This window comes from Pezoporus flaviventris, unplaced genomic scaffold, assembly GCF_033815535.1.
Source record: "Pezoporus flaviventris isolate CSIRO_AGI_PZ_B2104156 unplaced genomic scaffold, CSIRO_AGI_Pfla_v1 ptg000031l, whole genome shotgun sequence".
Taxonomy (NCBI): domain Eukaryota; kingdom Metazoa; phylum Chordata; class Aves; order Psittaciformes; family Psittacidae; genus Pezoporus; species Pezoporus flaviventris.
In genome coordinates, this window is record NW_026892579.1 from 18253228 (window position 1) to 18267182 (window position 13955).

The 13955-nt window shown below is 41.2% G+C and overlaps 1 protein-coding gene across 3 annotated transcripts in view; it reads left to right on the forward strand.

Moving 5' to 3' along the window:
- The window catches only part of RARS2 (arginyl-tRNA synthetase 2, mitochondrial), a 31951-nt gene that overhangs the window by 10235 nt on the left and 7761 nt on the right, over positions 1 to 13955 (forward strand). For all 3 annotated transcript variants that reach the window (XM_061460334.1, XM_061460335.1, XM_061460336.1), the window contains exons 9-14: positions 2416 to 2571; positions 4494 to 4600; positions 5207 to 5302; positions 9872 to 9932; positions 12368 to 12444; positions 13681 to 13805. In XM_061460334.1, coding sequence (XP_061316318.1) covers positions 2416 to 2571; positions 4494 to 4600; positions 5207 to 5302; positions 9872 to 9932; positions 12368 to 12444; positions 13681 to 13805 — 622 coding nt within the window. The remainder of the gene's footprint in view (positions 1 to 2415; positions 2572 to 4493; positions 4601 to 5206; positions 5303 to 9871; positions 9933 to 12367; positions 12445 to 13680; positions 13806 to 13955) is intronic.

Here is a 13955-nt window from a genome sequence, read left to right on the forward strand (position 1 = left end):
GTTTTCACTTGCCTATGGCAGCAGAGATAGGGTTCATTAGGCTGAAAAATACCTCCCATAAAGGAGGTAATCGTATGGGTACTTAGGTTGCATTGATTGCTGCTACTACCAGCTGGCTTGACTGCTATCAGCCATCTTAACTGGCCTAGGGGACCACTGAGTTCACTGAGGTGACTGCAGTGGAAATGGAGTCTCGCATCAGATGCTATAGTATGTGGTTACCAAAGTTGCATGTATGGTGTAAAAATCTTCTTCTTGTTAGTGTTTTTAGAATACATAATACTTAATTTCCGTTGCTCAGTACACAATTAATTGGGCAAAAGGATCTTTAAAGCATTTTGTATCTAATATGGAGACTTATTTGGAGAAGAGATTGTCATTCCGGAATAATGTGCTGGCTCTGCAGAATGCTCTTCTTTCTTCCATCAGTGTGAAAGAGCCAGAAGGATTAGGAGGTGCAGTTTCTGCTGACAGGCATTCAGGGAATGCCTTCCAGCTGTAGGGCGGACTGTTTCATTTCAGGAGGTTGCTCTTTTGGTTGCCCACCATGCCCACCAGCATATATTTCTCAAATATTCCTAATTTCTAACTGTTCAGCTTCATCCCTATTTTGTATAAAATACCAAGATGTTTCAAAGTGCTGGATTTTTTTCTGCTTTTGTGTGAAATTAATATTTCCTGTAGTTCATTTGAAAAAGAAAATTTCCACACTTTTCATATAAATGAATGTATAGGCAAATGCACCTTTTCAAACAGCTTTGCTCCTTTTATTTTGGTCGAGCCAGATGCAAACATGCCTTTTGCGTTATTTTTGCTTTATAACAGCAAAGATTTGAGGCAGGGGGGTGTTAGAATGTACAAAGCTACTGAGCAAGGGTTAAATTTCCTGTTTAAATTTCTTTCTTGTGGCAGAACTAAGCAAACGTTAATCTTTGAGGCTTGTCAGCAGAACTGCCTCTAAATCTCTAGAAGTCTTGGGGCATAAAAGGAAGGGGAAAAGTTCAAGAGTTTTGCTGTGGAAGCTTTTCCTTTTCTTTCTTTTTTTCCTTTAATAGGCAGAACCCACTTGAGCAAGGTATTGTTGGCAAACTCCCTGTCTGAACATTGCAGGAGTGAAGTTTTTAGGATTATTTAGTTTTTATCAAGATTGTAAGGATTTGGGGATCAAAACTTTTACAAAGACTTAAGAGTTAAACAGCAGTGAACTATTTGGGTCAAAATACATGGTGTAACCACTAGTTATTTAATTGCTTTTACACAGTACTTTTAAAACCACTTCCGTGGGCATTCAAGATGCTACATATGGAAAGCAAGGAATTGTTGTCTGGGTAAATATTTGGCCTTTAGATATAAAGGACTGTGTTAATGAACAGCAGAGCCCAATTTGCTGTACAGAGGCAAAGTTAGCTAGTACAAGAGTTTGTAATGCTTTTAGCAAACTGACAGTGCCTACATGTGCATCTGGCCAAATGTTGACATTCATATGCTTGATTTGAGCCACTGAATGGCTGTATTTTATATCAATATACACCCTACATTCATGAGGTAATAGACAATTTTTAAAGCTGCTGGAGATAATTGTTGCTCATTGATAGAAGTGATTTTACTTTTGGCTGGTGTTGTATTTTTACCTGTTTTTAAAAAGTATTTTAATTAGTAAATAATTTTCTTGGGTTTTAAGTAGGGCTTAAAGTCTTGTCTCACAGGGTATTAGTGCACGTTGTTGAATTGTGTTGGTATGGAAATCATAATGTGGGCCTGCTTTGATAACATTCTTGCCTATCGAACATTAGGATGTGTACAATGCTTCACCTTGAAGGATGAAACTTGCTTACTTTCACGATGTCTAATACATTACTGTTATTATATCTGAAGTAGAGAAATTATACTAGCAGGGTATATGTTTATTTATGAGCATGTGTTAGTATGGGTATAGAGCACCATAAGTAAGTGGCTTTTGGATCAGAACTGGGTTTCTAGCTAGGACTTTGCTGCTTCAGCTGCCATGTCACTTTTAGGTAGTGCAGTTGTTACAAATATGAACTTTGTGGTCCTCTGAGGAAAAGTCTCTAATTTAAAAATCTGTGATGGTTTCCCTTTCATGCATAAATTAGTTCTTCCGTGTTCTGCTGCTGCAGTTGCTTCAAGGTTATGAAGAGGACAATAACAATAGCAATAAGGAATTTTTATGACATTATTCTTGTTTCAGGATAAGCTGCACATCTTCCTATTGGAGTTTGGACTACTCATTTGTCCTTTAAATGGGAAATGTATTGCTTTAAGATGTCTTTTAAAATTTTGAAATTACAAATGTCATCTTTAAATGAATTTGTATTGTTCTTGTAGAACTCTGAATATATTTACTGGAGGAGAGGATTATACTTCCTCAACATTTTCAGTGCCATTATATTTTAGGTGTATGTGCAGATTAACAAAGAAGCAGATGATGAAAACGTGAAAAAGCTGGCTAAGGATTTCTTTAGAAAACTGGAAGAACATGATGAGCAGACCTTGTCACTTTGGAAACAATTTAGAGACTTCAGTATTGAGGAATACATCCGAATTTATAAGGTACAAATCATCCACCACTTTTTCTATGTTGTTGGTAAAATGGTCTTTTGTTATCTATTGTTCCATCAATCTACTTGACAGTGCACAGCACTTTCTCATCCAAGAGGCTGACAAGCAGTGAACTGACTTAGGAACAGAGGTTGCTGTAATGTTGTCAATTCATTGCTTTTCCAGTAAGCTTTACAATGTTGTGGGAAAGATGTTTCCCAGTATTCCAGGTTATGCCTCATTCTATTTGGAAAAAGCACAGTAGTTGATTTAACATCCAAACAGCCCATCACTTTAGTTGTTGACACCCTGGATACATTTTATTGAATGGAGTCTGTGTAATTGGCCCTTAGACTAATTCTCCCTTCTTAGAAGCCATGAAGCTGGGAGTATGGTGCTGAGCAACGAAGTAAATCAGTATTAGATAAATGTTGTTCAGTTTTGCCTTATCTTTGAAGTTAGCAGCAACCCACTAACCCTAACTGTTCCCATGCAGTAAATTTTATTAGGAGATAACTATTTTCACATTTCTGATCTCATGTTATAATGCAGAGCTGTGTATGTTGCGTATTAAATCAAGCGTAAGAAATTATGGCAGCAGGAGTTTACAGTAGTAATCAGTGCATAAATTACCTGCAGGTTGAGTTGAGCTAATATACAGCCATCTGTTGCATATTGTAATCTCAAGAATCAAGCCAGCGTCCACTGTTTTGTGGTAGATATTTGTGCCACTGCCCACAGAATCTTATGAGAATTTGGGAAACAGGAGTGAGAACACCTTCTGTCACTGAGTCCAGTTTCTTAGTATTAATACTCTATAGTCTGACTCAAGAACCAACTGAATCTGTCTGAAAACAAGCGCATGTTTTTCTTTCCCACATTCTTGCTATGAGATTCTGGAATGAGTGCCCAGTTTTAATGGGCTTAGACACTTTTCCTAACTTGCAGCTCCAAAGAACTTGTGACTTGTTTTATACCACTTCTTTCTTTTAGTATTATTCTTTACTTAAAACTGCACTTTTCCATTTCCTTCCTCTTGATATATTTGTGGAAATTGGTCATGTCTTCTTTCATCCTTGATTGTAAAGTTAAGAGAGAAGTGGCCAGCCCCTTCCTCAGTAATCCAGATTGCTTGGCTGTGCTTTAATTTCTTCCCTGAAGCATATCATTGGGTTCGTGCCAAGTACTGTAAATTAAGATCTCCTAGGTGAGAGCTCCTCTGTAATCCTAGTGGAAATCTGACCTGACAGGTTAATGGGGTACTGGGCTGTGCATGCAGCTGCATCATGATGGTCACTCCTCATTGATCACATAATGGCTGGCACAGCTGGATCTTTCCCAGCTCTGTTCAAACTAGTAAGTATCAAGCTATTGGACTGACAGTTTTGTTGCCCTCAGTTAAGCAACTTGTCTTTTGTACTACTATATTTCAGACAGTTTTGACAGTTAAGGTCATCCTATCTCTCCTAGGTGTACCCTCAGCCTTCCTAATAATGGTGATGTCTGTATGCTCAGCAGTGCTCGTGAGCAACTCCTGCTTTGTAAAATGTCTGTTAGTATCCTTTTAAAATAAGACTGGTTTCATGTCTAAGCAGCAACTCTGCAGTCCAGTGGTTTGCCTCCAGCACAGCAAGTTAGAGACCTACCTTGGAATTTTTGCACTAATTGCTGTATCCAGTTTATGCCTAATTTCTCATGAACATTATATCCCACACCGTTTATTCAACTGAGGGAGATTAATTCTAATGCAGAAATGGATGAAATCAAAACCTAAACATCCTTTCCTTTTGGCCAGTGAAGCGACATTTCCTGGAATAAAATTGATCTTTGCACTCTGTGTGACCTGTGACACAAACTACATCTGACATAATTGGAAGAAATTAGCCTCATTCTTAACAATGTCATCCTTCTTTGATATTCTTGGAACTTTGCAGCGTCTAGGAGTGCACTTCGATGAATATTCCGGAGAGTCATTTTACCAGGAGAAGTCCCAGGAAGTTCTAAAGATGTTGGAAGATAAAGGACTCCTTCAGAAAACAGTGTATGAACTCATTATTCCATTTATTGGTGTAGTTTACTTAACATCTCAGTTGCATTTCAAATGAGATATTGACGAGTGAGGTTTGTACCTAATCTAAGGGGTAGAGTTTTCTTTAGATGGTTTTGGTAGCTGTTTTAGTGGAACACCAATAGGATTTGTGCAGTTAGTGAAAAATTAAGTTTGAATTTTCTGTGGCTAGCACAGCAGCCTGCCCATGATAAAGCAGGTACAAAGACAGTGTTCAACTCCTAATGGCCTTTTAGGCTGTTTGTCAGTTTGGTAGCTGCATGTGCCATTTAACAAGCAGAGTTAGGCAAGATTCTTGCCTCGAAGGAGCTGCCTGGCTGAACTGGGACAGAAGCTGTAGTCATGGAATGCACCAGAATGTGGGCAGGCTGCTCTCTGGCATCCACACTGGTGACAACAAACCCAGAGGAATGGTTTTCAAAAAGATTTAAAGGAGATGGTTATTCAAATAAAAGTATGAGATTGTCAGGGGCGGGGGGTGTTCCGTGGCAATAGGCTTTGTTTTTGTTGCCTTAACTGAACTTACCTGCATATTGGATCTGGCTTGCAGTTACTTCTGTGTTTTCTCTCAACTTACAGAAAAGGAACAGGAGTTGTGGATCTTTCTGAAAAGAAAGACCTCTCATTGTTTTCCACCGTCATGCGTAGTGATGGGACATCTCTTTATATCACAAGGCAAGTAAGCCCATCTGTGTTTATTGCCACTTATTTTGCCAGTAAGCTTTTGTATGTGAGTACATTTGTAGCTGATAGTACAGATTTTGAAGCTTTTTATTTCACCTTTGCTAATGAGTAATTGTAACTGGAACTAGAAATGTAACTGTGACGGGATAAAAATGGCTCAGGAAAAACAACTGCTTTTAAATATTTTTCCTCCCCTCAAGCAGTCTGTTAGTAAGTCTCCTCTTTCTCCATACTTTCTCCAGCTACTGACATTGAAAACAAAGCTGGGATCTCTTCATCTAATAAATACTTGCCAAATAATGAAGATTTTAGAAAGATCTTTGCTTGAAATGTTTATTGACAGTGTGATGCAAAAGAAAATGGCTTGTTCAGCCATGTCTTCATTGATTCAGTGGACCATCAGCAGTGTAAAATCGATTTTAGCACTGTTTTCTTGCCTTCTCATCAGTATCAAAATTCCACTTGGGTATTTTAATATGGAAGCCCTAACAGTTTCTTTGTGCCATTAATGTAAATAAATCATGTCTAGCCCTCAGGATAAAGCGAGTACAGCTTTTCAGGGCACGGGTATTACAGAGATGCTGCAGTCAATCTTGAACGTTTGGGAGCTGCTGAATCTTGTAGCTTGAAAGAGGCAAGGCTGCCACAGATCCATGCCCACAGGTTCAAACAGTAATAAGGCTGAGCACCTGTTTCCAGTAGGCACACAAGCTCAATCACATACATACACAGAGCCAGCCAAACAGGGCATCGCAGACAAAACCACTCAGCACAGTTGTCCTCTTTCTTTCCTCTCTGTCTCAGTAGGATGAAGGTCTATTAGTGTGAAGAAATACACATGTATTTTTGTGTATGCATATATACACACGCCTATGTATGTGATATAGATTATCTACATAAGTAATACACATATGTATTGTATGTACAGACTATATGCACAATGGGTATCCCTCCAGTAGCTGAGCTTCAGCACTCCAGCTGGCATCTGGATTGCCAGGTCTCCTTAGTTGCTGGCACCCGGGCATGTGAGCCCCAAGGACCACATCCCCGCTCTAGCTGCTGGTATAGGCACAGTGGATCTCTCTAGTAACTGAGCTTAGACACGCAGTCCATCCAGCAGCTGGCCCTGGATCCTCACTCTCTGCTGCTGCCTCCTACATATAGACACATGTGAACAGGCAGGTCTCAGTCAACCCCCAGACTCCTCAATGCCAGTAGTTAGACGCCTGCTCATCTTTGAAAGCACACACTTAACCTGGCTGCCAGGCGTAGCAGGCTATTTCAGCTTGATATTTATAAGAGCACATAGGGACAGGACAAGGGGAAATGGCTTCAAACTGAAAGAGGGTAGATTTAGATCAGATGAAAGGAAATTCCTTACTGTGAGGGTGGTGAGGCACTGGCACAGGTTGCCCAGAGAAGCTATGGCTGCCCCACCTGTGGCAGTGTTCAAGGCCAGGTTGGATGGGGCTTTATGCAACTTGGTCTAGTGGGAGGTGTCCCTGCCCATGGCAGGGGGGTTGGAACTAGATGAGCTTTGAAGTCCCTTCCATCACAAACGGTTCTATGATATCTGCTGTCCATCACATGTGTGTATGTGTTTTCCCTCACTCCAGTTGTTGGTAGCAGAGACACTTTGGTTCCTGTAACTGACCTGCACTCGGATTTCAGTTGCTATCACCTAATTTCACTTAGCTCCAGTCGTTTCAGTTGCTGGCACTACAGATGCATGGCCTATATCCCAACCAGAAGGAAGTGCATCAGGAGGGCCAGGAGACCTCCTTGAATGGATAAGGAGATCCTGAGGAAAACTCAAATGAAAAAAGAGGATTATAATAAGTGGGAGCAAGGACAGGTGGCATGGGAAGAGTACAGGGATGTTGTCAGAGAAGCTAGGGACCAGGTTAGGAAAGCTAAGGCCCAGTTAGAATTAAACTTAGCTAGAGGTATTAAAGATAACAGGAAGGGATTCTACAAGTACATAGCAAATAAAAAACAGACTAGGGAGAACGTAGGCCTCCTCAGGAAGCTCTCAGGAGAACTGGCTACACAGGATTTGGAGAAGGCTGAGGTTCTGAATGACTTCTTTGCCTCAGTCTTCACTGGCAAAGGCTCTGACCAAACCACCCAAGTCTTGGAAGGCAGATGCAGGGACTGTGAGAATGAAGACCTTGCACCCACTGTAGGAGAGGATCTGGTTCGAGACCATCTTAAAAACCTGAACATGCACAAGTCCATGGGACCTGATGAAATCCATCCGCAGGTCCTGAAGGAGGTGGTGAATGAAGTTGCGAAGCCGCTGGCCATCATATTTGAGAAATCGTGGCAGTCAGGTGAAGTTCCTGATGACTGGAAAAAGGGAAATATAACCCACATTTTCAAGAAGGGGAAAATGGATGACCTGGGGAATTACAGACCAGTCAGTCTCACCTCTGTGCCTGGCAAAATCTTGGAGCAGATTCTCCTGGAAGGCATGCTAAGGCACATGAAAATCAACAAGGTGCTTGGTGACAGCCAGCATGGCTTCACTAAGGGGAAATCCTGCATGACCAATTTGGTGGCCTTCTATGATGGGGCTACAGAACTGATGGACAGGGGTAGAGCAGTTGATGTCATCTACCTGGACTTGTGTAAAGCGTTTGACACTGTCCCACACGACATCCTTGTCTCTAAATTGGAGCAACATCAATTTGATGGGTGGACCACTCAGTGGATAAAGAACTGGCTGAATGGCCGCACGCAAAGAGTTGTGGTCAATGGCTCGATGTCCGGCTGGAGACCAGTAACGAGTGGTGTCCCTCAGGGATCGGTGTTGGGACCGGTCTTGTTTAACATCTTTGTTGCTGACATGGACAGTGGGATTGAGTGCGCCCTCAGCCAGTTTGCTGATGACGCCAAGCTGTGTGGTTTGGTTGATACGCTGGAGAGAAGGAATGCCATCCAGAGGGACCATAACATGCTTGTGAGGTGGGCTGATGCCAACCTCATGAAGTTTAACCATGCCAAGTGCAAGGTCCTACACCTGGGTCGGAGTAATCCCAGGCACAGCTACAGGTTGGGCAGAGAAGAGATTCAGAGCAGCCCTGCGGAGAAGGACTTGGGGGTGTTGGTTGATGAAAAAATGAACATGGGCAGGCAGTGTGCACTTGCAGCCCAGAAAGCCAACCGTATCCTGGGCTGCATCAAAAGGAGTGTGACCAGCAGGTCAAAGGAGGTGATCCTGCCCCTCTACTCTGCTCTTGTGAGACCTCACGTGGAGTATGTGTGCGGTTCTGGTGTCCTCAACATAAAAAGGACATGGAACTGTTGGAACAAGTCCCAAGAAGGGCCACGAGGATGATCAGGGGACTGGAGCACCTCCCGTATGAAGACAGGAAGTTGGGGCTGTTCAGCCTGGAGAAGAGAAGGCTGTGTGGAGACCTCCTAGCAGCCTTCCAGTATCTGAAGGGGGCCTATAGGGATGCTGGAGAGGGACTCTTCATTAGAGACTGTAGTGACAGGACAAGGGGTAACTGGTTAAAACTTAAACAGGGGAAGTTTAGATTGGACATATGGAGGAAATTCTTTCCTGTTAGGGTGGTGAGGCACTGGAATGGGTTGCCCAGGGAGGTTTTGAATGCTCCATGCCTGGCAGTGTTCAAGGTCAGGTTGGATGAGGCCATGGGTGATATGATTTAGTGTAAGGTGTCCCTGCCCACGGCAGGGGGGTTGGAACTAGATGATCTTAAGGTTCTTTCCAACCCTAACGATTCTATGATTCTATATGAGCTGTAGTTTGCAACTCCAGTTACTGATACTTGGATCTCCAAACACGCATGAACACAGAAGAGAGACCCCTCACCCAGGAAAAGTTTGAAATGGAGTTTAATGCAAAGACAGGACAGATTGTGCTGATGCAGTGTAGGGCACAACCAGACAAGCATACTGATGAGCAGTTGGTTTACAAACCACTTGCCCTTTTGATATCTTCTTCCTATCTTTTCCTATCTTTGGTTACTCCCCTAAGCATCCTATAATAAGTCTTGCGTAAGTGCAGAATGCTTTTCCCTTGCATCCCATGTGTCCCATGTCCCTTAAGCAGTAACGTCTCCCAGTCAGAAGGAGGTCTGGAGAGCTGTTCCTGGTGACCTCTGGGGCTGGTTTCAGGCTGGTACATGGGCCTAATGGCTCTCCTGTGACAGTCCTGGGAGGGGCTAGAGCAAGGTGTTTTTTCTCTCTACTACTTTGTGTGTGTGAAGATTAGCCAGAGAGTTTTCCAAGAGAAGGTTATTTCTCCCAAGCCCAAGTGGATTGATAGTGTCGGTAGACAGAGACCAGGCTTAGCTCTGCACATAAATACTTTCTTCAGTAATTTTCATAGCTAGTGGTTTACAAAAACCTCCACCATTTCAAACACATCATTAAGAGAGTATACATGTCCTCTTTTTTGTGTAATCCATACAGGGATACCTTTAATCAGGCAGTCCTCTCCCCAGCATAAAAGTAGATTCTTTTCCCAAGAGGCAACTAATGAAGTATGTTTGGGTGACAGTCCAAATAGTTTCTTGTTACCTCTTTCAGAGATCTGGCTGCTGCTATAGACCGAATGAATAAGCATAGCTGTGATACCATGATTTATGTGGTAAGTAATTATAGACTGACAGAACGCTTTCGAGCAGCTTGACTCTCCAATAATCCAGGGGGGCTCTTGCTTGCAGTGTGACTTCAGCACATGGTATTTTTGGCAGGGAAATAGATGCCCTCACTAGCCAGCATCTGTGCCTCACTGTGGCAGTGTTTCTTGGTTCTGTTTCAGTTCACAATGGATGCACAAAATGGTTGAAAAATCAGCTCTGGAGTTACTCTCTGTTATAAAAATTCATTGCAATTGCTGTTAAAGAAACTTTCACTCAATTGACACTCTATATAAAATGTTGTAATTAATATTTAACAAGTGAGGAAAAGCTGTTAGTGTTACAAAGGGTTGTAAAACATTAATTTAGAAAGTAATGATATAAAATGAATCTAAACCTAAAGTCCTAGTATCTTATCTGAAATGTAAATTTTTATGGCTTTGAACAGTGCCTTGATTTCATTATGTAGAAATTGCACATAAAGTGCAGCTTAATCAGTCTGGACAGAGAAGCAGTTGTAGATAGAGAATCTGGTTATATTTCTCTGTTTGATTTTATTTGCTTTTTAATAATTCCAACAGTTATCAGTAATCATAGAATCATAGAATAGTTACTGTTGGAAAAAAATCTTAAGATCATCTATTTCCAAACCCCCTGCCATGGGCAGGGACACCTCACCCTGTGAATTCACACACAATGTGAATGAATAGGAGGTTTATCTCCTCATTTGTGTGGAACTCTTTTTTGCTCTAGTGTTACCAAGAATGTATCACACAATGCTTTTACATCTTCTTTATCCCAGATTTAGAAAAAAATCGTATTTTGAAAACCATGTTCTTTTAGGTGAAGTCAGTTACTAATGTGTTAAAAAATGCATGTTGTTTGTGGTGTGTTCGGTAATGCCCATGTATCTTCTGTGGTACAGCTTTTTCAAAGGCAATATAATGTGGCAAGTACCATGATTCAAGGGAGGAGGAGAGATCAGTAACCATAAAATTACGTACACGAATAGTTTAACAGGCAACTTTAAGTTACATTCTTCCTTTTATTTTCAGTCTTCAGGAAGTTTCCAGTAGCTTACCATTCCCACATGTGGTCATAGAACAGGGATATTTTGGGGGGGGAGAGTTGCTTGGGTTTGGTGGGAAGTTTGTTGCCTCTCCTGACTAAAATGTTCACTGGCATCAGAGAGCAGTATGGCTGTTTAAGTGCAATGCATTAGGAGTTAAGGAGACCGTTTCCTGTGTAGTTCACATGGGTAGGTAATTATTTATATTGGTTATACCATGAGGTAGTAGGGACAAAGGTAGAAGGAACAGTTAAAATGAAAGAAAATAGTTGGGTAGGTGTACTGCACAGATGAGGGTGTGGGCTGAATGGAGTGAGCCAGTGTGGAAGCAATAGTCTTGAGTTGGCTGGTTGCTTATAGTTGAATGCCAGTAACTGTTTACTTCCTTGCCTGGGCCTCTTTGATCTGCTCCCAGTCCAACCAGATATGCAGCAAAATGGGACTGTGATTCAATCAGTGTGTCTGTTACTATCAACGTCTCATTCCAGTTGGGAATGATAGATTAGCCTGTCTAGTCCTGTTTCTCTTAACCTTGCACAGGTTGCAGAGGTGTTTTTATGACACCGTTAGTACTTTTATGACTTCTGGCTTTCTGAGGGCTGAGAATGTGGGTCATAAAATGAGAGGGCAATAACATAAACTGTCAGGAGAGTCTGTGGGACAGAACTGTGGAACTGCCACCTGGCTGAGCTTTGCTGCTGTTCTGTGGCACTACTTTGTCCTGGGTTAGGACTTCATGGGTGTAAGTGAGAACACCAATGATTTCAGTCTTTAATTATTAAATACAAATACATTTCAGAATCCTGGTCTTGTTACGAGGAAATTAGATAGAGGCTCTTGAGTCTTACTTCATAAGATCATCTTATTTTCATCAGATCCACTTGTTTAAAAGAACATCAAACTGGTTTCTTAGTTGTAATGCTGTAAATCAGTGCATTCAGTAATTTATATTAAAAAAACCTGACTTGTTTCATAAAAATGCAGTGATAAAATCCTAAAAACATTTTAAAATGGGTGACATGTATTATTAAAGAGATTCCACTGCACTAAGATTCCATTGAATATTGCACTCCAAGCAGATGAAAACACTTACATATATGCAGAATTAAATATAATCCACGCTGTCAGACTGCAAACTGCTCCCCTCAATAATAGTTTTTGAAAAAGTAAATTACTTTTCTAACCAGATGCAAAATCCTGTTGCCATAGATTCCAGCTGTTGCACTTTCCAAGTCTATCCTGTCTTCATAAGTCTTAATTCTGCTTGCAGTGACTTACTAGGACAGTTTCTGTGGTGTTATGTGTTTGTCTGTTGAAGGCTAATCCTTATCAAATTTGAAGTGTTTTCTGATATGCACCTATTCCATTCCTTAGACAGATAAAAGTCAAAGCAGTCACTTTCAACACTTGTTCCAAATACTGAAGCTTATGGGTTATGACTGGGCAGAAAGGTATGTACTTATGAATCTTACTGGTATACCTTTTTTTTCTGTTTAAGAATGGGTAGTACGTACATTGGAATTTCAGAGTGCTCTTTTGTCCACCTAACACTGTGCTGTAACACACATCATGTAGGCAATTTGAGTGAAACTAAGCTCCAAGGTGTGCTGCTGTTGTGCAAATTGTGAACCCTAGAGTGCAAGCAGAAGTTTGGCCTGTAGGACCCAACTAAAGCAATATTGACGGAAAAAAGCCATCAGAAAACAAACCCTCAGAATTGTGTGCAATGTGACACCAGCCTTCTCATTCCATACCTCTGGTCTGCTTTAACTGTGAAGCTCTGGCTGCGAAAACCAGCCCTGTCTCGCATTTCACAGGTCTTTCTTAACTGCTTGATGTGAAAAAAGAGAACCTTTCAGAGGTGTTACAGCATAGCTTCTGGGGTATTGTGTGATCATATATTAAAGTATTACTTCTTAAAGTATAGTATTTTAGCAGCAATTTGAATCTGAGTTTGAGTCAAGCTTCAGGCTTGAAATATTTATTGCAGGGAAATGTATCCCTGCTGTTACTCACTGTATTTACTGGCCTTGTTAGCAATCTGAGCAAAGGTCATTCATGGATCTGCAGACTAAATCATATTCCTCTCTGACAGACTGCATGTTTTTGTGGTTAAATATAGGATTTTAGCTTTCAGGAATACTAGTCTGCCTCCTTTCTCAGTGCTTAAAGTTGCACTAAAATTACCCTGGGTTATGGATGCAGTGTAATGCTTGGGGTTACTGTGAGCAGGAGCAATGGAAGTTTTATTATTAGCAATGATTAATTACACTTTTAGTTTATTGTGCCCACAGTAGAATTATTATGACTCCCTTTCTAATCTTACTATCAGCTCTGTGTTGCCACAGTAATTTGATCTGTCTGCATCCTGCCTCTCCTCAAGTTTGTTGCAGTTTATTGCATGGAGTCCTCTGTACTAAAGCTAGTAGCAAAAGAGGTTCTCGAGAGCACACAAATGACCAGGTTATCATAATTCTGATCATAATTTTCCCCTTATATAATAAGTATGGAGCTTTGGTCACTGAAATGCGAGTTCCTGATTCTATCACCAAGCTTCCCACGTCACAGCACTATTTATTCAGCTGTTATTGCAATTTCCTGGTAGAGAATTCAGCTCCGAACAAACACACTGCAAACATTTCTCTTGATTAAAATGTAATTTTAGGTCCTGCTGCTTTTCACCACAGGTGCCAGCATGTGTCTTTTGGTCTAGTGCAAGGGATGAAGACTCGGAGAGGAGAAGTACTTTTCCTCGAAGATGTTTTAAATGAAGTTCGCTCAAGGATGTTACACAACATGGCTTCTGCAAAAAGTTAGCTACTTCAGGTCTTATTAACTTCTGTGTTGATCAAAACTGTGTCTTCTTTCCTACCCTTCACTTTTTCCTGTCTCAGACTAATGGCAGTGATATGCTCTGTGCACTTTCTGTATCTCCCACAATATAAGCAGTGTTAAAATAATC